The following is a 24,850-nucleotide window of genomic DNA, read 5'->3' as shown; positions in this document are numbered from 1 at the left end:
ACGTATTTGTCAAAGCAATCAATGGAAAAATACTAATTTCACCCATTTAACATATACCACTGCATTTATTTATTGCATTCTTTTCACCTCTCTTAACCACCAACAATGTGTATTTTGTTTATTTTAAAAGTAAACTTTGGGGAGCCTGGGTGGCTCAGTCAGTTATGCGTCTGACTCTTGGTTTAGGCTCAGGTCATGATCTCATGGTTTGTGGGTTTGAGTCCTGCATCGGGCTCTGTGTTGACAGTGTGGAGCCTGCTTGGAGTTCTCTTTCTCTCTCTCTCTCTCTCTCTCCTGCTCTCTCTACCCCTCCACCACTCATGCTGTCTCTGTCTCTCTCAAAATTAAAAAAAAAAGTGAACTTTCTTCTTTTAAAATTATACATGTGGGGGCACCGGGGTGGCTTGGTTGGTTAAGTATCTGACTCTTGATGTCGGCTCGGGTCATGATCTCATGGTTTGTGAGATGGAGCTTTGAGTCAGGCTCTGTGCTGTCAGCTTGGGATTGACACTGTCTCTCCCTGTCCCTCTGCCTTTCCCCTGCTCACATGCTTTCTCTCTCTCAAAATTAAGAAATAAAAACTTAAGTTATATATGTGACATAAGGTGATTAATGACCAATTTAAAGATACAGAAAATTAAAGAATACTCATTTTGTTGCAAAAATGTAACCCTTGTCTTTCATATTTTCCACGGAGTTTTAAAACTGAGATAAAAAAAAAATGTTACTATCAAAAAAGTAGGACAAAGAGTTCTGGTGGAAAAATATCAAAGATAAATTCAAGGTGGCAAACCGAACATTAAAAAGTTACCTTCCAACATGTAGATTAATAAGGCAGTGAGCCAGACAGCTAATGAATTCCTGGTCGTGGTTCCCAGGTCCCAGGATCAAGTTCCTGTTTACAGTCAGGACCCTGAGCGAATCTAGGAGTGCCACTTGCTGTGGAACGGTTTTGTGTGCCCGTGAGAACTGGTACAAGATGGTCCTATTGAGGCAGTGATAAACCGCATCAAGTGACAATCCCTGTGATCTTCTTTTTGACTAAAGATAATGAAAGATTCTTTATTTAGTAGAATGGACAGAAATAAAAGATCCGCGTATCATTCGCACAGAAACATTAGGTTTATTATGTACCAAATGCCATGCTCAGCACAGGCGTGCTAAGCTACAAACCAAAAAGCTTTTGCTAATATGAGGTTCAGATCCCAAGAGAGCCATATACATAATTTAGTGAGATGAGAGCTACACCCCCCAGTGAGGAGAGCTGCTACGACTCCTGTGGGCAGAGCAGCCTGCCAGAGGACATGAGGAAGTGCCATCCGGGGAGAAGGTCCTACCACTAAAGTCGCGTGAGGGGGAGTGATCTCCACTCAAAACTACTGAAGAAACAAACACAATGAACCTAAAATGTTAGTAAAAAACTTCTTTTGACATTCTCATTTCATTTCCTCACTTGCAAAGTTTTCTCTTTGGCATAAATACAAATTTAATGCTTAAAAAAACTCTTAGGTCACATGAAAGAATCTGTGCACCATATGCTAATAACACACAATAATGGCATTTCCCAGTTTCCACATTAAGTGTTGAGTAAGATTAATCACTTGTGCCAAACCAGGCCAACATTCTTTAGTCAAAGATAACACACACACACACACATACTCTAAAATGACATCTTCAAAGAACTACAGTGAATTTTGTGAAGATTCAATTACAAGGAGAAAATATGCCTTTAATATCAACTCTTCCTGCTCTCTAAATCTTTACACACAAATATATCATACTGTAAAAATAAAACAAAAAAAACCTCATCAAATTGTACTGACTTAAGGTATTTAAACCAAAAGGAAGCTATCTGGGTGGCAAAGAGCAGTGTCAGTGGGGAGGTCAGGGAGAGCCCACAGCTTGAGGGAACTTAGGCAAGTTTACAAGGGACACACTGGCACCAGCTATGGGTAAGGAAGGGAAGGGCTACAAATCGACAGTTTTTTATTCACTTTCAATACGGTGAGCTTTATGGTAAATGTTAACATTATCTTATTAGTTACGTTTATTTCCAATAATTTTGACATATTAGGAAAAGTTTTTCAATAGGAAAACATGTACTCTAAAACTAATAGTGAAATTGGGTTACCTGTGCAATTAGTTGAATTATAAAATCTATAAGAAGTTTAGATTCTTTGTTGAACATGCCTTGCCAAAGCTTGTCCACCACACGTTGTGTGAAATAAAACACATTGTTCACCAATACCTGGTAGCTTCCTCCACTGGTAATAGGCAGAGATGCATCTTCCCCTAAATTCAAGCAGGAAAAAAAAAAAAAAAATCTAAGAAAATTGAATCAACCAGCCTAAGACCAGAATCTCAAACAAATGAGGCTAAGGCAAAACGAATTCATCTATTACATTTAGAAATAAGACCACTAGCTCTAATGTACTACTTTAAGAAAATGATGTTCATGGCCAGAAATCATGACAAATGTTGGAAGAAATCATTTCTGCAGGATAAAAGAGTTATGGATTCAAAGTATGAAGTCTCTTATTGCTTTGAGAACATCTGTGATGAGCAAATAGTTCCTCAACTTAAAATGGCAGTGACAGAGGATCTCTGAGAAAAAAGCTGTCAGGTTATTCGTTGTGAATCGATTCTGTGCGACAATAAAGGGTAAAACAAACAGTCAAACAAAACTCAAGTTGTGATTATACCTTTAAGCACAATGAAGTACTATACGCATTAAAGAGGTTCACAACAACTGTGAAAAATAAACTACAATCATCGCTGGTGGGGCCAAGAGGCACCTTTCCCTCCCTACACCTCCCTCCACGATTACCTTCACTACTCTTTCTCTTCAAAAAGCTACTGAGGCGCCTGGGTGGCTCAGTCCGCTGCGTGTCGGACTCTTGATTTCAGCTCAGGTCACAATCTCACGGTCATGGGATCAGGCCCCAGGCTGGGCTCTACACTGAGCGTGGAGCCTGCTTGGGATTCTCTCTCTTCTCTGCCCCTCCCCACTCTTTCAAAATAAATAAACTTTTTCTTTTTTTTTAAAGCTATGCAAGTGCCTTCAGTGCACTTGCTGTGTATGTACTACTTCAAGACTAATCCTCCTAACCAAAATTCCCTCTGTAAGCCCCTCCTTTCTAGAAATTCTGGAGCCCCACTGATTGTAATTATTATTCCCACCTAACTCTAACTCCATTATGCAAAACTCTTCATTTTATGCCTTTGCATAGTAAAACTGATACTGTTTAAGTTTTTCTCAAGTAATAAAAACAAACACAAAAGTTTGACCTGACACTATGCTCTGAGAATTGCATGTTAAGACAATACTAAAGATTTCTTGGCAGATTTACTCTAAAACAAAACAAGACAAAACAAAACAAAACAAAACAAACAAACAAAAATAATAGCATGGAAGTTCTTTGATTAATATTACTGGGAACTCAAGTAGCAAATATGTTAAATCTCTCCTTTTCTTTCTCCTTTAAATTCTATCATTATTTTACATATAAAAATTAGCTCCACTGTAAATGTATCCAGTTTTGTATTTTTATTGTAACTAGATACAGACATATAGAAAAAACATCTTTATGTGTTTTGAATTTATGTACTGGGTGCCATCCTAAAGAATAACATATACATACCTCTGACCTAACAACTCTACTCACAGATATATATCTAACAGGCAGGTAGAAATATTGATATATATCTAACAGGCAGGTAGAAATATTGCACGCACATGTGGCCCATAGGAACAAGCAGCTTTATTTCTAGCTGTTTCAACCTTGAAACTACTAAATGTCCAACAACAACAAAATGGATACATTTTTATATATGCATATGACAGAATACTATCATATTCTAGTGATGAAAATAAATGGACTCTTGCTACAGGCAACAGCATGGACAAATCTCACAAACATGTTGAGTATTAGAAGCTAGACCACAAAGAATACATATTGTATGATTCCATTTATAAAGTTCAAAAGCATGCAAAATCAATCTGTTGTTTTAGAAGTTGGGACAGTGCCTCCGTGAGCAGTAACTGTGTCAGGGCAGGAGGGACGTTTCTGGGGGTGTCTGTAATGCATTCCTATCTGAGTGCTCTTTTCCTTTTTTTTTTTTTTTTTAATCTCAGTGGTCTCATACAGGCGTGATGTCTGGGTGGTAATTCATGGAGCTCTATGCTTGTAAGTTGTGTATGTATATCACAATAAGTTAAAAGTACTAGATATTCACATAAATATAACTTGTTGTAAGACAGTTTTAAAAACATTTTTTTTCTCTTCCCTTGTCCTCTTCCTGCCACCTGAGTGTACAGATGTGGACAAGCAACTTAAAACACTTCCTGTTGTTGACTCTCTATCCCAGATTAAAAGGAATGAGCTAGATGGGCTTGTTGCTCATTACAGAAAAATACCAGGAAGAGGGAAAAATGCACAGAAAAGATAAAGCTAAAAAGGAGATACACTTGGGGTTTAGACAGAGAAGAAGAATGATTATAGGTACTTTCATAAAGTGAAAACAAAACATAGTATTACCCAATAAGACATCAGCTGCAAGCAAATGGTCCATCACACTATCCAAAATATAAGTCTGAAATTCTTTTTGCTGAGTTCTTGTAGATCTTTCAGGAGAAGCCTAATCAATAAAATTTACAATTAGAAACAGAACCAATTAAACAAAGATAAGGCCTCAATCATAGTTATATTATTAATACTTACATAGTTACATAAAAAAACCCTACTGGGAAATAATAAAATATGACATGAGAGATAGTAGACACCCTTATGCTTTTTTTTTATTTTTGTGACCACAGAATTAAAAAGAAGCAAAAGTAAAGTATCATCTTTTGAATCCAGTCCTCCAAAAAGATTCTAAGTATTAAAAGTATTTAATAAGTATCTGATAATCTATTAGTATACCTCACTTCCAAAGACAGTTGGCCATTTATGAGATACAGATAAAATAAATCATAAAGCCATTAAAACAGATATAAAACCTCAGGGATCTAGGAACCAAGGGGGCAAAGTTGAGGGGGAAGGGAATATTAATACCAAATGTTAACTAAGCACATGGCACACAATTTAGCTCTGCGCTTCCATGGTATCAAGGAGAAAAAAAGACAATACGGTTGACAAAGCTTTTTTCTTATCTGTAAAAAGCAGCACACTAGACTGTCAGCAAGGATGTTTACCTGAAGTCGTTCTTAGAGGAAGGTTCTCTAAGGGTTTTTAAAAGGACAACAATGCTAACCCTATCCATAATACCTTTGAGAATGGTTTTGTACAGTACAAAGATGATTTTAGAAATGATATTGAATAAAAGCTTAGGGCACAAAGTTAAACTACAGTCCTCAGATGGCATTTCTGTTATTAGGGTAATATAATCTAGCTGCATAACTGGCAAGTATCTAACCTGAGAGGTGGGTGGCAGACCACTGGGGGCCTAGGGATGAAAGGTGGAAACATCCTTCTGTCGTCCTCAAATGCCAGTGGTCTTAGTTGGCTTTTGGTAGGAGTTGGGTATGGAACAGTTCAACAAACTGACACAAAACTGTTTCTTAAAAAGAGATCTGTATGTTTTGATACCAGCATAGTAATGATGCTTTGCAGATCTGTGAATACACACATCCGGGACTATGGTTATGATGTTACAAAAGTGGGCTTTAGAAAACTGTTTTGCTTTATGCATTTAAATTAAATTCTGCTCTATTTTAAAAAATCCATTTCTTTCTATTCTGATTTTCAAGGTGGTACTCAAAAAGGGTTTAAAGGAGCAGTTAAAAATCTAAAATCTATATTCAGATCAAAGATCTTATTCTAGGGATTCAAAAACCAACATCTCAACCAAAGTTGCAACAAGCATTTCTCTGTTTTGCTGGTAAGACATATTTATTTTGTTTAAAAATGACAAAATGTGGGCCTAATAACAGTTAAAATAGTACTAAAGTTTAGAAATTTGGTTTGGGATCAGAATAATTTGGGGAAAAATGAAAGACAGGTCATATTGTTTTTAATCTTAATAAATTTTCCTGTGCAGTTGGAACAGATTAATGACAGTGGTCAGCAGTAGAGCTGTGGCCACGCCCTGCCAATTTCTCATGTGGATGGTACAGTGAGAATTCAACCTTGCCAAATAAAGAGAAAACAGCAGATTGATTAGATCTTGGAGGATTACCTCATAATCAGATCAGAGACCATTTTTTCAAACAGCCTAAGCAGATCGAAGTTTACTAAAGAGTAAGGTTCTCCATTCACAGGAAGATTTAAACCCCCCGAAGACAACAGTGTTCATTCTGGATCATCATCACTCAAGGTGGTTGGTTAATGGGATAAATAATAATGGGTAGGGCTTATCAAATCTTAACTAGACAAAGTTTGGAATCTGAAAACAGAGGGACCATAGTACACAGAAAAGTAGCTTCATCAACAATATTTATCTTTACTTAATTAAGAAACATTCTTTTGAATTATGCAAGGATTTAAGGCTGGCTCAGTCACCAATAGGCATTTAATCCTCTGAATCCTCTCACAGAATCTATTATATGAGTGATTATGACCCAGAATTTACGCTTGTTATTGGCTCTAATTGCTGAGTTTAAATGTTCTTGCTGAGATTTATTGTAGCCTAACTTTTAAAGGATTTAAGGCTTAATGAATGAATGCACAGCTGTCTCAGAGGCATTAAAAAAAAATTCTATGGAGTTGCTATATGTAAAAGACAGTGCTTACTTTTATCTCATTATCTCAATCTGCAAAATATCTCTTTGTACCCCATTTTAGGGAGATGGTAACTAAGGCTGAGTGGGTAAGTCACAACTAGGACTCAAACCTCAGTTTCTTTGATGGCAAAATTCATGGCCTCCCGTTATACTATAGTCTTCCAGCTCTACCGGAAGTCTCCATATTGAAGTTAACAAATGCACAAAAACAACTCTGCTACAGCCTCATCAATCTTCTACATCAATCTGGTCGGCTGCACCAGATACCTGGGACGAGTTTAGGGCAGGGGAAGGACAGGGTGAGCACTATGATCTGCTCCGGTCTGTGGCCATCACATGTCTTCCCGGTAAACACAGGGAAGCCAGTCAACACCAGTATTCAGAGAATCACAGCCTTCTTTCTGCAGCCTGCAGACACCATGCAGAATCCATGTGCACAGGCCAGCCAGCCCAGCGGGCCTGCTGCTCTCGATGAGAGCAGTGCAGCTTTGGGAGGAAGACCTTTGGTGTTCGGTGGTTTGTGGACAGGCTGAAGCTCTTAAGGAAGAGGTTTCGAGCTTCTTCATTCCAACTGCAGTATTCCTCTTAACTGATTTCCTCCCTTCTGTCAGTTATGGTAGAGGGCTCTCTCTGCCCCCTTTTGCCACTTTTTGTTTGTTTGTTGTCCTACAGTCACCCAGGGTGGATCTCAGACTGATGTGAAGAGAGAAGTCTTTTAGAAGATGGCTACAATAGAGAGTTGTGAACTCCTGAGAGCACAGAGAGGTACTTATGGTATAAGCCCACCCTCCGACCCCGGGCTGCCATGGTGGTGCTCACGTGCAGCAATGTCACCGGGCCTTCCGTAAGATGCCTGCTGGTGACAGGTACTGGTGGTGACAGACACTGGTGGACAGGAGCAGGGAGAAGAGCTCCTGGACACTCTGGTATATGCCAGCGAAGGCCACTTCGTTTTCTGGGTAAGCCTTACATGCCAGGTTCTGTGTTATGAATCTTAAATGTATTCTCTTATTTAATTCTCACAGCAGCCCTCAGAGACAGGTTCTATTTTTATACCTTGTGAAAGATGGGCAAACCCTAAGGGGTGAAGAGAGCGGAGAGGACACAGCTATAACCAGCACACATTTAATTTCTCAAAAATAGCTTTTGCTGGGTGATTTACATATATTTAACTCCCGTAAAAATCATACAAGGGAGATTAGTATATAAATCATTCTCCAGAGAATGGATTGAGTTCATTGAGACAAAAGTGTTTATATAATAAATAACCGGCCCAGAATTCAAAATAGGTCCTTCTCACTCCAAAACCCATGCTTTTTCTACTGCACCATACTGCCTCCCTTGTACACTCTGGCTCGCCTACACAAATGGGAATCTTTTATAACCAAGTAAGTAGATGATCTTGTGGTGAGATTCCGGCAATCCTAAGACTGAAGATGGCCTGCCTCAAACGTATCGAACTGAAAATCAGTTGGATCAAACCCCGTCCTTCATCCAGGTAAGTGGTAAACATACAGGATAATTCTCTTCTTGAACAACATTCAAAATCGTGTGCTTGCTGTTTTTTATACCATCAAAGACATAGAGTGCAATAAATATATGTTCTGCATGTTTATTCTATATGTGTATAGAAGAATTGGAAGTTCCTCGAAGGATTAAGTTAATTTTTAAAAGCAAATGTTATCTCTCTTATTAGATGTATCACATCTTCCTGTTCGAGAGCTGCCAGGATATAGTTATAGTTAAATGATTAATATTGAAAAGAACCAAAACTCTGTGCTAATTCTGTAAGAGATGAAAGGACATGTGAAAGGTGGTCCCTAACTTTTAAGGAGTTGATAATCTATCTGGGAGTTTCCATCTTGACATCCCCCAGTTTTCCTTGAATTCTAACCCCACCACCCCTGACTCCCCAGTCCAATCAGACACAATTTCCACCACAGGGAAGATTACTGTCCACAACAATGAGAATGCTACCTCAAGGTTAGTACATGTTATATCAAACTTTTTCTTTGAAAAATATAGAAAACCAAAATAAAAGACAATTATTTTGCTTACCCATGGCTAATTATCTATCAGGGTTCCTACAACACATCTGAAAAGGCTATTAATGGATATATCTGTCCGTATCTCCCACACATGTGTATTTTAGTATCTGGCTCAGTTATGCTTTCTGGCACACACCTCTTCTGAACTTTATTATCTTGTTATTTTCTGATCACCATTTCATTTTGCATAGAATGCTTCAAATTCTTACCTGACGTGCTAAGATACTAGCCATCTATCTTACGTCTTAAAGTTTCTAACAAGGACAAGTTCTACCAGGCATGCTTTTAAACCCTACCATGTGAACTGCAGATGACATTTACTGTTTTTCTACCAACGTAAACAGTGTGGTCCTGGTTAAAATGCTTAGCATGACTAGTATCTAAATTACATCAGCAATTTCTTTTAGTTGACCAAAGGGAGAGAGTTTCACATGAATAAGATAAAACATCTCCTGTGGTTTTAAGGTTTCAAGTAAAAAATTAACTGTATTAGCCACTAGAGGGAGCAGAGAAAGTGCAGGTTCAGCTACCAAATGGCTGAGAGCATGAGGGAAGTTCCCCGAGAGAAGAGCAGTCTTCGGAACTGAATCTTTTCATAGGATGATATTATTTTCAGAGTCCTGGAATGCACTACTTGATCCTGCTTATATGAATTGACCAAAAAAAATATGAATGTACAGGCAACTAGTTACATATTAAATTCTTTCTAGGATCTTTTGAAAATTTTCTAGGTGAACATTTGGTTTTCAGGCATGGCCAATTACTAGAGCCAGCAGTACACTTAGGGCTCATTTTCTGATGCATCCGCTGATTCATATCACTTACCAGCAGAACAGGCAAGTGCAATGGGCTGTCTGCATCTCCCCCAAATTCATATGTTGAAGCTCTAACCCTCAATGTGATGGTATTAAGAGACGGAGCCATCAAAACGTAATTAGGTTAAGATGAGGTCACGATGGTGGAGTGCCCATGAGATTAGTGCCCTTATTAGAGGAAGGAACACAAGAGTTTTCTCGCACGTGAGTGCATGTGCGCAGGTTCTCGTTCTCTCCTCTCTCTCTCTCTCTCTCTCTGCCATGTGAGAGTATAACAATGTAGCATCTGTAAGCCAGAAAGAGGGCACCAGAACCTCACCAAACTGGCACCCTGATGTCAGACTTCTCTGTCTGGAACTGTAGGAAATAAATGTCTATTATCCACACCACCCAGTCTATGGTATTTTGTTGCAGTCTGAACTAAGCAAGGAAGCAACCTAAAACTTTGCTGCCTTGAGGAAAATTTAATAACTGTATATTAAGCACCTACTATGTGCAACGCACCATATCTTATGGTGCAGAGGATACCAAGAGCAATAATACCTAGTTATAATATGAAAGACGGACAGAAGTAGGGAGTTACACACTGAGGAGACAATGACGCTCTAAGTGTTAGAGTATGTGAGAGAAGGTGCTGGCACACTAAGGACCATGGGCCAAATCCAGCCCATGTCTGTCTTTGTAGACCAAGTTTTACTGAAACACAGCCATGCTCATTCATTTATGTATTGTCTACGGCTGCTTCCTAGCTACAGTGATATACTGAAACAGTTGTAACAGAGACTGTATAGCCTGCAAAGCTTGAAACATTTACTATTTGGCCCTTCACAGAAAAAGTCTGTCAATTCCTGGCCAGGAAAAGATAAGAAAGGTTTGAATTAGGGACATGCTTATGGGAGGGAACAGAAAGTAGAGAAACAAATTGTTAGGGTATATAGCATGTCTGGGATAAAAAATTCCCATAGTCCATGATATGTTCTGCCTGTATAACCAAAAGAATTTGAAATCTGAAAGGTATCTGGCATAAAATATGCTTGGTTATTAATGTTCTAATTATAAAAACTGAGCAAAAGACATGTAAATGCATTTTTTTGTCCTTACCTCCAACAAAAGATCAATTAGCGGAGTCTGCTTGCTGGCAGGAGTAAGACAGAGATTGTCTATTATTAAGACCCGCATGAAGTCAAAAACAAACTTTTTAGCTGGGTGATTGGTCAGATACGTCTTCGTGCCCACATTGCAGTACTCTGACTGGCTTCTGTTCATCCCTGTGTCTGCTGCAAAGGCTTTAAATTCTTCTGCTGGAGATCCAACTTCATCATCAAGATCAGTCACCTGGTAAAATCAAGTGGAAATACACACGAGTCATATTTGATTTTATGTGATATTTTCACTTCCATGTTTCCTAAAATCCAAATTATAGCAGCAAGAATACTTTCCTTCAATATTTACACCTCCTACTAGGCTATTCAATACATTATTTCACTGCTTATTTGACTATCACTTCAAGGTAGTAACCGGGAACCAGATGTACGTGTACTTAACACATGCTCTTTCTAATATTAAAGTGACCAGCCACTACCCGTGTATATGTTTTATGTTGAATTTTATCTCTACTATGGATAACTGCACTTAAAATAATTGAAATGATGAGAATGACTATATTTGCATATTGAAATATACCTATGGAGAAGTCAATGTCACAGAATTTCAAATGAAGATCTGGCCCAAGGGTGGCATCTAAGAGCTGATCTATTTTTGCAAATTAAAAAAAAAAAACAAAACAAAAAAAACAGATAAATAAACAAAACAACAACATAACCAAAGCCAGTTTGGAGCCAAGTGGAAAAAAAAAAAGAGGACCAAAAGACAGATGATAAGCTGCTGGCAAGGAAAAGACATTGAGATAATACTAAAGGTCTGTTTTTACCAAAACAAGAGGATTTTAAAATTACAAACAAGCCAGGGTATTAAGATCACGTGTTTTACTTGTCTTTCTTCCTAAAATCCCCTACAGTTTTATAATGAATGTTTCTACCTTTACACATGAAGAAAGGGTAATAGGAAGAAGGTAGTTTATTCCAGGTCCCAGAATAAGTGGTAGAATTAAGAGAAAACATGAAATTCTGAAGTATAGGGAATACTGTCTTTAGGGCTTTGTTTTAAAGGACAAAAGAAGTACCTGTACTACCTATGATTATATTCTAATAATTTGTTATTACTACAGAATATAAAAAATAAAAGTTGAATGAAAAGGCAAACACAGATTTCATTTTTGTATAAAAACAGTCAATCCTATAATTAATTTGTAAAGACTAAATCCAGGAGATGCTGAATTCCTGAGGTAAGGAAAGCAGAGGTTAAGTTCACTCTGACCGGAGTTCTGTAACTCGGCTACGACATCGCATGACACAGCTTTCAGCATGTAAAGCAAGAAATGGGTCCACAGTGACTCAGAGAGGGAAGTGATTAACCAGACACTTACGAGAATATGTTAAATAAAACCAGAAGTAGAGTTCACTGCTATTTTAGAGGAAAGCAGAAGGAGAGTGTGGGGAGCAGACACCAGAGAATAATGTAAGAGGTGAGGTAGAAAGTTAGGAAACTAACTTGGTCAGAAGCTGAAAAGACTGGCAGGAAAACCCTGCCAACCACTGGAGCAGACTAATCCCAGGTAGACGTTCCCCCCACCTTTCCTACCATCTCTGAGTAAGGACGGATATTGAAGGGGAAGACGGTGGCTGCTAATGCACACAGGAAGTCAGGGCTCATCCACATGGAGGCCAGGTCAGGAACGTTGTGATATAAGTATCTAAAGAACTGCATCAGGGTCACGGGGTATTCCCGGAGCCAAGACCCCTCTTCTTCTGATTGCCAAGGCTGTCATGGGGACAAGAAAAGAAATAATACGTTAGAAAAACTGACACTGCTACAAATCACTTTAAAAAATCCATTACTCAACTTCTTTTCTAACACTGGACATGGTAATGGTTCACAATGCTCATGAACCACATTCACGAGCAAATATCCGTCAACACATCTAGAAATAAGCTAAAACAGACACAGTACTCCTAGAAACTGACAGGACGTTTGTTCACTGGCATAGTCATAGCTCAGTAACTTGAGTCAGTGGTTTTCACTATTTATCATTATCAACATGAGAACAGTTGGTGCCAATAGTGGCTGTGTTATCCACAAAGCTGTCTTATCCTCCATCATGCTGCCATTATGTTAGGAGTAACACGAAAGATGGGGAAGTTACCTCACCTTTCTGAACCTCACACTGCCATATGTAAAATGACAACAACAATGCTTGGAGCCATTATGCAACCATGATATTATGATTTATAATACAAAATATATACTTGGGTCTTTGTCCCATCTCATTCTTGGCACAGAGCTACTAAAACCTTTGGAATGTCCTAAGTGAGAAAAGCCATGAAGGTGTCTTTTGTTAATTATAACAAACCCCTTGGGGTGTCTAGATGGCTCAGTCTGTTGAGAGTCCGACTCTTGATTTTGGCTCAGGTCATGATCTCACAGTTGGGATCGAGCCCCACAACAGGCTCTGCATTAACAGTGCAGAGCCTGCTTAAGGTTCCCTTTCTCCCTCTCTCTCTGCCCCTCCCCAGCTCGTGCATGCTCTCTCTCAAAATAAATAAATATTAAAAAAAAAATCATAACAAATCCCTTTCAATCACATCTGAGTTCATGTTAATGATAAGATTTTTGGAAAGCCCCTAAAGATGGAGGCTTGGCAGGGAAACAACCACATGAATAGAGGACTGAAACTTTCATCGCTGTACTAAAGCCCTGTACCCTCTAACTTCTAGGAAGGAGAGAGGGTGTGGAGATTGAGTTCAATCACTAATGGCCAATGGTTCAATCATGTCGATGTAATGAAGCCTGAATAAAAACCCTAAAGGACAGGGTCTGGAGAGCTTCTGGCTTGGTGAACACACAGAGGTGCTGGGAGAACAGCAGGTAGAGAGGGCATGGGAGCTCTGTGCCCTTCTCCACACCCTACTCTCTGCAGCTCCTCCATTGGCTGTTCCTGAGGCACATCCTTGTATAATAAACTGGCAATCTAGGAAGTAAGATGTTTTCCCAAGTCGTGGGAACCTCCAATTTACAGCCAATAGAGCAGAAGCACAGGTAACAACATGGACTTGTGACTGGCACCTGACGTGGTGGCGGGGGGCAGTTGTGTGGGACTGAGCCCTTAACCTGTGGGATCTGACGCTGTCTCCACGTAGACCGCGTCAGAACTGAACTAAGCTGTGGGACATGCAGCTAGCGTGGCAAAACCCACTACACAGTCGGTGACCAGAAGTGTCAGATGTGAAGTAGTGAGGTAGCAGAATATTGAGAGTAGAGGGGACACACAGGAGTGTGTTTTTCCTTCGGAGCAATACAACAACAATAACGATGATGATAAAAAGGGAAAAAGGATATATGGGAACAATACCTATCTTTTGCTAGTTGCCCAGAGAGTGACTTTTTTAACTTAGATTTTTGTATTTGTTTATAAAAAGGAACTAAAACAAGAGCCCCAAGCATTCTAAATACAATAGTAATTTTCTTTTCTAAGATGACATAAGAATAGTTTTGACTAAAATTAGGTTTGTCGGTACGTGTGATCCAAAGAGAGCTAGTAATTCCTCTTACAATGTGATCTTAAATTGTGTAAACAAATTAAGTCATTACTCACAGTGTTCCTATAAAAGAAACAGGAACATACATCTTGTCACTTACTCTTTCAATCTTTCATATCCAAGTTAGAAATAATTAGAACAAAAACGAATACAAAATAAAACCAGTGCTGACATTTTTAACCTTTAAATGAAGGTGATTTTCAAAGTTCAAGTAGCATATTATTGCAATGACATATACTATTAATGTATATTTGTTACATATATACATATATGTTAGAATATATATAACACTAATAATATCCATTAACACTTACAAAACACTATGTACCAGGCACTCTTTTATCAGTGCTTTGTGTATATATTAATGCCTCATTAAATCCTCACAGCAATCATAACAGGTAAGTTCTGTTATCACCAGCATTTTGAACATGAGGAACCTGAGGCACATAGAGGTTAGCATGTCTTAAGTACCAGGTATGGGATTTGAACCCAGACAGGGCTCCAGAGATCATGGTCTAATCAACTGCACAGTGAGTCTCTACAGTAGAGATAACTAAAAGGAGAGACTGTGTAATAAATAAACAGCCATGTTATCTTAGGATTCCCCTATTGATAAAAATGTATCACAGGCAGGAGGAACGACCAACAGGTTTAAGTATCTCTGTAAACTTACTGAATTCAGCATGCTTCGGAGCATCCCCAATAATAAAAAGCAGCTTCTGTGCACACGTTATGGATAGAGGAGACCACAGTTCCACTTGAGGCAGGAACTCCAAAGATAAATGTCCAAATAGAATCTAAATCAAACTGTAGAGGTCAAAATGAATGAAGATTAGCCACTGTCCATTGTTTTCAGCTAGAGACCCTCACAAGTTCTAATATTCTAAAACTTCTTTGAGACTGATTAGTTTTTTTCAAGGTGAGCAATGATGGAGAGGGATAGAGATGTAGCACTCCTCCCTCCTCTAAATTTTAAAAGTTTGTAAATTTTTACATTTATAAAGAAGAGTGAATACTATGTATCATTCTGGCTTCTGTACCCATGTTAATAGAAAACAATATTTTCTATTTTTTTTCCTCCAATGAAAACAAACAGAAAAGAAAACACATGCTAATTAGCTAGGAGATGACATTATACCACTAATGATTTTAAGCAGGATGTTTTAAAAAAAAAAGCACACAGAACCCCCCCCCCCCTTTTGGCAATGTTCTAATTCACATACAGGTAATATTTCACAAAATAAAAATCAGTTTAGAAGACTTACTCATAGAGTTTTATATAATACTTCATGACTATGGTGTCATGCTTATTTTGAAAAATTACATAACCAACCAAACGCTGTTAAGCCCAAATTCATATTCTGACTTAATATAAGGGTACACACTTTCTTTTTGTTTAAAAGGTTTTGTCAATTACTAGAATCATTTGATTTAGCACTTGGAGTTATGACAGAAGTACAGTTGAGTTTAAAACTAAATTCCCAAGTCTTTGCAGTACCACAAACCAAAGCTACACAACAGTCCACAACAGTCTTCAGTTAGGATTCAAGTAAAGTCTCAGTGTTTTCCTATTGTGGATGTTATCTATCATTAAGAAATGAAAAATATTTTTGTAATCAGAATTTGCACTAAGAATCCTATCCAGTAAACTCACGGCACATAAACTGCTCTATTTTTAATTCTATAGAAATGACATTATACTTCTAGATAACATCACAGAACTTGAATTCTTCAGATCTCCATTTAAAATACCATCCAAAGTCTTTATGCATATGGAATCATAGAGAGTAATTAAAAAAAAAAAAAAAAAAAGACCACAGAGGGAAAAAAGGACTTCTTTTTGCTAAAGTTTTCTATGTTAGCTTCATATTTTTCTGTCCCAAACCAAATCCTACATGTGAGAAAGGAATGGAATCCCTTTGGTTTTATTGTGAGCAGCCCATCATCACCCTGTGGGGGGTTTTGCGGCACGTATAATCACACTTCCACCTTACTAGATCATTCCTACCTGGCAACCCTGCTTACACCGGCTGCTGATGACAGGCACACTGACCTGCAGGTTCTCAGGCAGCTCACTAACTGGCTGCTGCAGAAACAGTGCCATGAGGAGAAAGTAGAGAGCAGGGACATTAGTGTGTTTAGGAAGGAAGGACTGAAGAACTGGGAAACCAGGAAAATGACAAGCATCACGGTTAATCTCCCTGACCGTCGATCGCCCACCAGCACTCCTGCCCACGTTGAATCCTAAGAGGAGAGGAAAGGTAACAGTAAGTAATCAGTAATCGACTGCCGTGCTATATTAACAAAGAAAGGAGTAATTCAGTATATGAGACATTTCTATCCAGAGTGTTCATGTTAATAAAGGCAATTAACTACTCCACTGTTGAATTCATCTTCCAGTTACAAGTTGACTTTACTATCTCTGATTTCAGCAAGCCTGTTTATTAGAACACAGGTCTTGAAAAATATCTGAGACAATCGGATACAAGAGAGAATATAAATTCCACTCATTAAAAGAAGGACCTCAAACGAGCTCTAACATTTCCCTAAGAAGGAAGTAAAATTCAAAATAGAGTCAAAGTTACGATGCTACAAAAATGTACCTTAAAAAACTAAAACTGCTATATTTAGCATATAATTATAATGAACTATATTCAGTTAATATAGGTCATTTGTCCTGAAGATCATATTAACCTAGTTAACTTTAAGTCATCTACAAGTTTTGAGACAAGACAGAATAAATAAGCAAACTGATCTGTAATTCCGTTCGGAAGTTCCCCAGCACTCCTGGACTGTGGCTGTCTATGCAGAATTCTTCCCAGAAACACAGCTCTACCAGGACGGGGTCAGGGCTTGCGGACGTGGCTTACGCAGCATCAGCCTTTCTAGCAATCTTGCTCCCTCCATAACATAACTCATCAGGACACAACTCCAATAGTTAGTTCTTCTCCCTCCCCAAATCTAGCACAGTGCTCCGAACAGAATAAACGTTGGTCAGAGTTTCAGTGTAAAACTGGTATGAAGGGCAACCAAGAGATGAAGGATTGATTTCTACTCTGGAGCAATCTGTATTTCAAGTGAATATTCATTTTTTCCTTCCAATTTCTTTTTTCTAGGATGAAGTAAGCATGTAACTTGCTACTATTTAAAATAATAAAAGAGAAATTTGCATCCAGCTAGCTTTTTAATAATTTCATCCTAACCAACTGCTTCATGTGTTGTGAATTAATCTTCTGATGTTTGTCTAATTAAAAAATTGTATAGCAATTTACCGACCTCTTTCCCATATCATCTCATTTCTCACACACAATGAACATGTGAGTCAGAGATTACTATTATCCTTTCTATAACACGGAAAATATGCAATTTGTTCAAAATCACCAAGTTGAAGATTGCTGCTGCTAGGATTTGAGCTGATGTCTGTTTTAGAGCCTGTGAAGTTACACGGTGTCCCCTGGTCTTCTTAATGACACTGCTACATTTCTGAAAGACCCGGCCGCTGGTGATTTTTGCCTATAGTGAATTCTTACTGAAATCACCAGTATAAAAAAGTCTTGGGCTTTAAGAAGTCAGAAGACATAAGGTGGTATTTTATACATTAAATAGGAAAATAAATTTTGAATAAACTTCAGGTCCTAAATGAAAACCAATACCAACATTCATTTGCCTTTCTATTTTTCCCTATAATTAATCTTAAGGAATACTTAACATGTTATTAACAATTAAACATTAATTTAGATTCAAATTACAGCTACGTGGAAGGTATTTTTATAAAAAAAATTTGAGGGGCGCCTGGGTGGCGTAGTCGGTTAAGCGTTCGACTTCAGCCAGGTCACGATCTCGCGGTCCGGGAGTTTGAGCCCCGCGTCAGGCTCTGGGCTGATGGCTCGGAGCCTGGAGCCTGTTTCCGATTCTGTGTCTCCCTCTCTCTCTGCCCCTCCCCCGTTCATGCTCTGTCTCTCTCTGTCCCCCCCAAAAAATAAATAAACGTTGAAAAAAAAAATTAAAAAAAAAAAAATTTGACAAAACTACCAAATGTGAATAAAACAAAGACATTAGGTTGCTCATCACATCAGACAGAAACAGAATCAAATAATAGGACACATATCTGTAATACATACACCTATATGTGTGTGATCACACAAGTATTCAGGGAAAATTTAGTTAAATTGAACCAAATTTAAATTACACTTAAGTTCCTAGATTTCGCTCTGAGAACGAGAAGAGCATATGCAATTTGTAAGCAGGTATAAAAGAAGACAAATTCCAAGGCATGAAGTCAGGCCAGATATAGAAAAGGCACCTTTTTCTGATACTACAGACAAAAGAACAGGACTAACACTTAGAAGACGGTTACTCAGACACCAATACTGTCTGACTCAGGAACCTTATGCATGTAACAGTCTTACTTTCCTAATTAGAGAAATTATTCCTTAAGTTTTACTTACTAGCTTTATTTCATATGAAGTATAACAAATCCATAAAATATATACCTGACTCCATAATCATGAAGCTCAAAAGAGATGAAACATGTTAAAGAATTCTGTAAAGCACAATGTGCTATATAAACCTCAGGTGTTACTACTGTGGTTTTTGGCCTTCAGTGGGAAGTGGTGCTCTCCGTTAGTGTTTGAAACTCTCATACTCCACAGAACTCACATTCTGCTGTGCCTTCCATTGCTTGCTCTCTTAGTAGCTATCATTAAGGTCAACAAGTGCAGTGTCTTGCTACCAAACTGTTCCTAACAATAACATTTGTAGGCTATATCCCTCCCCTAGAGTCAATGTAAAATAGTCATTGTTTTTAAACCATGAAAGTGTCTATAATGATAATGTCGAATATATATTTCAAAGCCATCAATTTTCTCGAGCAATCATTTCACCGTAAATTCCTTTCATTACAAAGTTTCTTAAGACATTTTCCAATGTGAAATAACAGTAAAAGAATCTTATGTTGTAAACTCAGTCTTGTATCATTTTCTTTGACATATGAATCAGATGCAGGCATCACTTGGGTATTGATGCTTTTACTTTTTTTTTTTTTTTTTTTTTTTTTTTTTTACAGATAAATCACATATTCAATTTGGATCCCTAATTTTCCCACCTGATAAGGGTAAACAGGTATTTTTTATGCTTATTCCAGAATATAACTATATATGATTTTAAAATGTAATATTATAAAGACAAATATATTTTAAAATATATATTTCAAGAATTTAAAAAAATACTTTATGAATTGAGTGACTGGTTTTCAATAAAAACATTATTTTAAATATATATTTTCTAAAATGAGAACACTAACATGAATAGAAATATAGCTGCTCAAATGAATCTAACATAGGAAACTGTAATTTTCTAATATTACTTAAATGCTCAGTCCCACATTGAAAATAGCACAGAACTAGCAAGCAGAGAATAAGGAAATTTGGCTGAAACCTCGAGCTAATTAAATCTTTGAGAGGCAATATCATAAAACGGTTAAAAGCATGGGCTTTTGATCTAATCGACCTGGATACAAATGTTGACACTTAGCTGACAAGTGACTTCATACCTATGCTTGGTTTTCTCATAAGTAAAATGGCTATGATAGTATTTATACCTCATAGAACGACCGTGAAAATGAAAATGTTTAGTAACTGGCACAGAGTAAGCACTCAAAATACTGATTATTATTAACTGAGTTTGGATGATTTGCTAATTACTTACTTATACATAAGAAAGGGAAGTATACAACAAAAGATGATAAGGAATTCCCTTGAGTTTTCACATCTTGAATATCCTGTCTAACTTCAGCTTGATTTGCACTTAAAAATGCAAAATTTGAAACTTTCTAAGCTGTTCATTCATTCATTCAAATTCATGACTCTTAATGGCTGTCAGATGAACTGAGGACTGTAAGCTTTCACAAGATTTAAAAACAAAGTACCACAGCTTATCTTATAGCAGCTGATGGTAAAAGTCCCATACCTAATACAGTTCCAATCTTATTAGTTAAGACAGAATCTGTCTGTTCCAGCCACCCTCCACCGCTGAGTCCTTCCTTAAACTTGATGAGAATGGACTGATTACTCAGCAGCACGACAAGAATCCTCATGGCTGCTGTAACTGTGGTGGAGTGCAAGTGTTCTTCCATGAACATCATAATCCAGTCGAAGCCCAGTGTCCTAACCAGTTCTTCACAAGCTCTGTGTAAAGGTAGATAATTAAGAAGAAGAAAAAAACAGAATATTAATTTCAAGTGTTAGGATTTCTAATTTAAAAACATACATAAGTAAGACTAGGTTTTGTTCTCAAGATACTATAAATTGCAAAGTTCAAAAGATCTATTAAAAGTAGCAATTCTTGCTATTGTCTACTATGAATTAACTAGTGATAACCACTGGTACCATCAATTCTAAAAAGATCTTACTTACTGCAAATTAATGCTTGTCTTTTCTTTAGATGTATAAACTAGTTTTAGCAAGATATCTAGAAGTCTGTTCCTCAAAAGTATAAGATTAGCAGATACAAGACCTCCAAAGTCTTCTTCAGTTCCTACAATGAAAATATATACATTAAATTGCCTTAGTAGATAAACCAGTATAAAATATATAACACTGTTCTAAGAAATCTCACCGAAAATTACATCTTTTAGAAAACATTTTCTCCAAAAATAAACTTTTAAAAAAAATTTTAAAGGGAGGCTCAGTTGGTTAAGTGTCTGACTTTGGCTCAGGTCATGATCTCGCAGTTTGTGGGTTCGAGCCCCATGTCAGGCTCTGTGCTGACAGCTTAGAGCCTGGAGCCTGCTTTGGATTCTGTGTCTCCCCCTCTCTCTCCGCCCCTCCCCCACCTGCATACTGTCTTTTTTTCTCTCTCTCAAAAATAAATTAAAAAAAAAAAAAAGAAAACATTTTCTCTAGGAGTACTTTAGAATCCTGAAAATTGTTCATTTATATTTGACATTATCTAAACAAGTAATAAAAGACTGTAAATCTTTTCTTACATTAATATTTCTCCACCACCACCAACAGAGGTGAAATTAGTCACGTGAATAAAAACAACAATCCAAATCCTTAATTTCCAGTTTCATTTTGAAGGATATATATAGTTAAATTTACCAAATTTAAAAATGAAAAATAGGAAGCATAAACTATTCAGTAACTGTAATAAAGGAGACTTTGAATTAAATAGCACAGAAGAGAGGCAAAGGCACACAAGTGTACAAGAGAAACTGGAAAAGCAAGGGAGGGAGACAGAAAGCTTATGGTTCTCAATGGCATGGTGCGGACTTCTGGGCCCAGCCGGGACACTGATGGGCTATGGGCTGGCAAATCACAGTCCCCAGGCCTTCCTTTATTCCAGAATTGAAGTTCGGGCTACATTAGTTGTATGCTTTTACTTGTTTGGGCAAGAGACACTTTTTGCCTTTAAACATTACCTTTTAAAATGCTAATTTTGTGCCTTAAACATTGGTAAGGATGCCTCAAGCTTACCTAGGGGAATTCAAGATTCCCTTCCCTTCTAAGAGGGAAGACTGGTATTTGATAAATTGCTTTGTTGAAAACATACCACACAACCTAAATTGAGATAAGAATCACTTCCTTTCAATTATTTCCTTTTCAATTACTTCTTTTCAGGAAAATGGTGATCCAACAGAAATGAAAAATTCTCCTTAGATTTATATCTAGTTTTCTGTCAGTTTTGCTTCTCTTAATTTTCAAATACAGTTTAAAACAATAAACTCTGAACTTCCAGCTTAAGTTGTTTCCACTCCGACTGATGCTTTCTTCCACAGTGCACTACCCTTTTATGCTATTTTATTCTGCACTATTATATTGCTCTTCAGCATTATTCAAACCATTTTATTTTTTGTAGGTGTATCCTGAATGCTATATAAACTACTTCAAAGAAAAAACTATGGTTTTATTTGGAACATTATATTATAGTTAATGTAATCTTCAGTTCATATCAAATAAACAATGTCATATACTAACAAGACCAACAGTGTGCTTCTGACTTTCTCTATTATTTCAAATGGCAATGAAGTGATGAGAATACTAATGAACTTGGCGTATCAACAGAAAAATTTGCTAATTTATACATCCCCACTACTGTACTCTTCTCAAAGGAAATTTTACACTAGTTGTGCTAATTGAATTCAACAACTAGCAAGAAATATGGAGACTAGAGAAATATTTGTCTCACATCTTTTTATACTTGAAACAAGTGTTATATATTTCCAAAGATTTTTAAAGTACTTTCAATAATATCTGTTTACTTGGCTTATATTAATTCAGAGCTAAGATATAATCTGTGCATATGAAAGAAAAATGTAGTGGTTAAAAAAAGCTTACAATGTTGGTCTGGATTGCCTGGGTTCAAATGGAAGTAGTATGATCTCAGGTAAATGTCTTTTACTCATCTTTCTAGGCCTCAGTTTCTCCCCTTGTAAAACTAGGAGAGCAATAATACCTATTTCATAGAATTGTTACAGGAATATAAAAAGCACTTAAATAGTACCTGGCAGACATTAAGCACTCAGTAAGTGTTATTCATTGATTTATCTTATGCTTCTCATCCCCTGCTAATTCGCTTTACCAAAGAAACATCAACATTGTTCCAAATGAGGCAGTAGATGAGTGGTCATCAGCAGTCTTATGTTCCGTTAGCATTTGCAGCAAATCATTCAGCCTCTCAAATCTTAGTTTCTCTTTTGAAAAACATGATTACAACACTTCTCTTCTTATTCATGAAGCACTGCAGAGGCTGTGTGCCAGGCGGTATAGCCAACATGGAGGAGAACACCTTTGTGAGGCACTGACCCAACAGTATTTTTCTCCCCTGCCCAGGTGGATAGTGGCGTAAGGGAAATCATTTATGTGATACGATTTTGGAACAATGTAACATTACAGGTAATAATGTAAGTAATGCTGACAAATATAAGATATTGTGAATTTAATTATAAGTCAACCTAAAAGGTTCTTCTGGAGTGCCTGGCTGCTCAGTGAGAAGAGTAAGTGACTCTGGTTCTTGGGGTTGTGAGTTTGAGCCCCACACTGGGTTAAGAGGTGACTTAAATTAACCTAAAAGTAAATAAAAATAAAAGGTTCTTTCAATGCTTTCCAAACAAATCTCCTATCCTAGAATATATAACAGGAAAAATACAGAACAAGGGGGGAAAAACATGCACCACATGAAGAACATATGAATAAAAAACATGCACCAAATTAAAAAAAAAATGGTTGTCATGGACCCCAAATCCCGCAACTTACGAAACTACTTTCATTTTATATTTACATAAAAGATTCTAAGTAAAATGTTTTTTTCTAAGTGACTACTAAATCTTTAACAGGAAGACAAAAATAATAGTTATACACATATAATTCACACTAGCAAGTGTCTGTGTTTCTAAAGAAATGTATATAAATTTTAAAAAGTCAATTAATGCTCAAAGATCACAGAGTTGAGGCTCCTAGGGAGCTCAGTCAGCTAAGAATCCAACTCTTGATTTCGGCTCAGGTCATGATCTCACATTTTCAGAGTTTGAAACCTGCATCCAGCTCTGTGCTGACAGCAAGGAGCCTGCTTGGGATCCTCTCTCCCCTTCTCACTCTGCCTTGTCCCCGCTCTCTCTCTCTCTCTCAAAATAAATAAATAAACTTAAAAAAAAAAAAGTCACACAGAAGAGTTTGCTATTTAAAGGAACACTGCTATGAATCCTCTAAGAATACGAAAGATTTAATTAATATATTCTATTTTTAAGTTTGTTTTTACAGTGATTTGACAACTCTGTATGTTATGCTATGCTCACAAGTGTACCTACCATCTGTCACCACACAACATTATTATAATACCACTGACTATATTCCCTTATGCTGTACCTTTCATCTCCGTGACTTTTCTTTTTTCACTGCTTTAAGACTGTGTTTTTAATTCATGTATAATTAACATCCAGTGTTGTACCAGTTTCAGGTGGACAATGACTCAACAGTTCTATACATTTCTCCATGCTTGTTGGTAAGTATGCTCTTTGTCCCTGTTATTTCCCCATCTCCCCACCCACCTCCAGGGAAGATTTTAGTTTTAAAGTAAAATCCACACCCTATTAAATTCCATAGGTAATTTTGTACTTCTGCATATTGTACAGACTTAAATACAACTGCGAAAGACCAGAAAAAGAAACGTAAGGAGAAAAGTAATATAATAGCATCATATGTAATTCTAAATTGTGCCAGAAAACGGGGCGTGGTAATTACTTTTCAAGCCCCAGACTTAGCTCACCAGTATCAAGCTTCTCTTCATTGTTTATTTCCATAACTACAAATTTCTCACAAACTGCAAACGTTGGTAAAGTAGAAGAAATAAACTGGCCAAACCTTTAAATATAAGAAAAAAAGTTACAGATTTTAGATTTTTCTCTGCCCGAAAAAACCAAAAATATAAAGAAAGAAAACACAAAGAAATGAAAAAGTAGTACTCCTTGTTTTAAATAATCTCTTATAGACCTTTAGGTGATTGCATTTGGTTTACTTTCCCTAGGACCATCTCAATTAACATTACCTGTAACAATGTTTTAAAATAGGCAAAAATATATTCCCCCAGAAATGAGTCCTTTAATGTACTAACCCT

General features: G+C 37.2%; 1 protein-coding gene across 1 annotated transcript in view; it reads right to left on the bottom strand.

The window, feature by feature from the left end:
- Positions 1-24,850, bottom strand: part of WDFY3 (WD repeat and FYVE domain containing 3) — a 277,948-nt gene that overhangs the window by 61,630 nt on the left and 191,468 nt on the right. Inside the window, 11 exon segments of the mRNA XM_043572269.1 lie at positions 812-1,041; positions 2,132-2,292; positions 4,539-4,638; positions 10,686-10,919; positions 12,285-12,464; positions 14,913-14,953; positions 14,956-15,046; positions 16,248-16,483; positions 20,207-20,424; positions 20,653-20,773; positions 24,503-24,597. Of these exon segments, the coding sequence (XP_043428204.1) occupies positions 812-1,041; positions 2,132-2,292; positions 4,539-4,638; positions 10,686-10,919; positions 12,285-12,464; positions 14,913-14,953; positions 14,956-15,046; positions 16,248-16,483; positions 20,207-20,424; positions 20,653-20,773; positions 24,503-24,597 (1,707 nt within the window).

The sequence above is a fragment of the Prionailurus bengalensis genome, chromosome B1 (genome assembly GCF_016509475.1).
Source record: "Prionailurus bengalensis isolate Pbe53 chromosome B1, Fcat_Pben_1.1_paternal_pri, whole genome shotgun sequence".
Taxonomy (NCBI): domain Eukaryota; kingdom Metazoa; phylum Chordata; class Mammalia; order Carnivora; family Felidae; genus Prionailurus; species Prionailurus bengalensis.
This window is presented reverse-complemented; position numbering and strand designations above follow the sequence as displayed.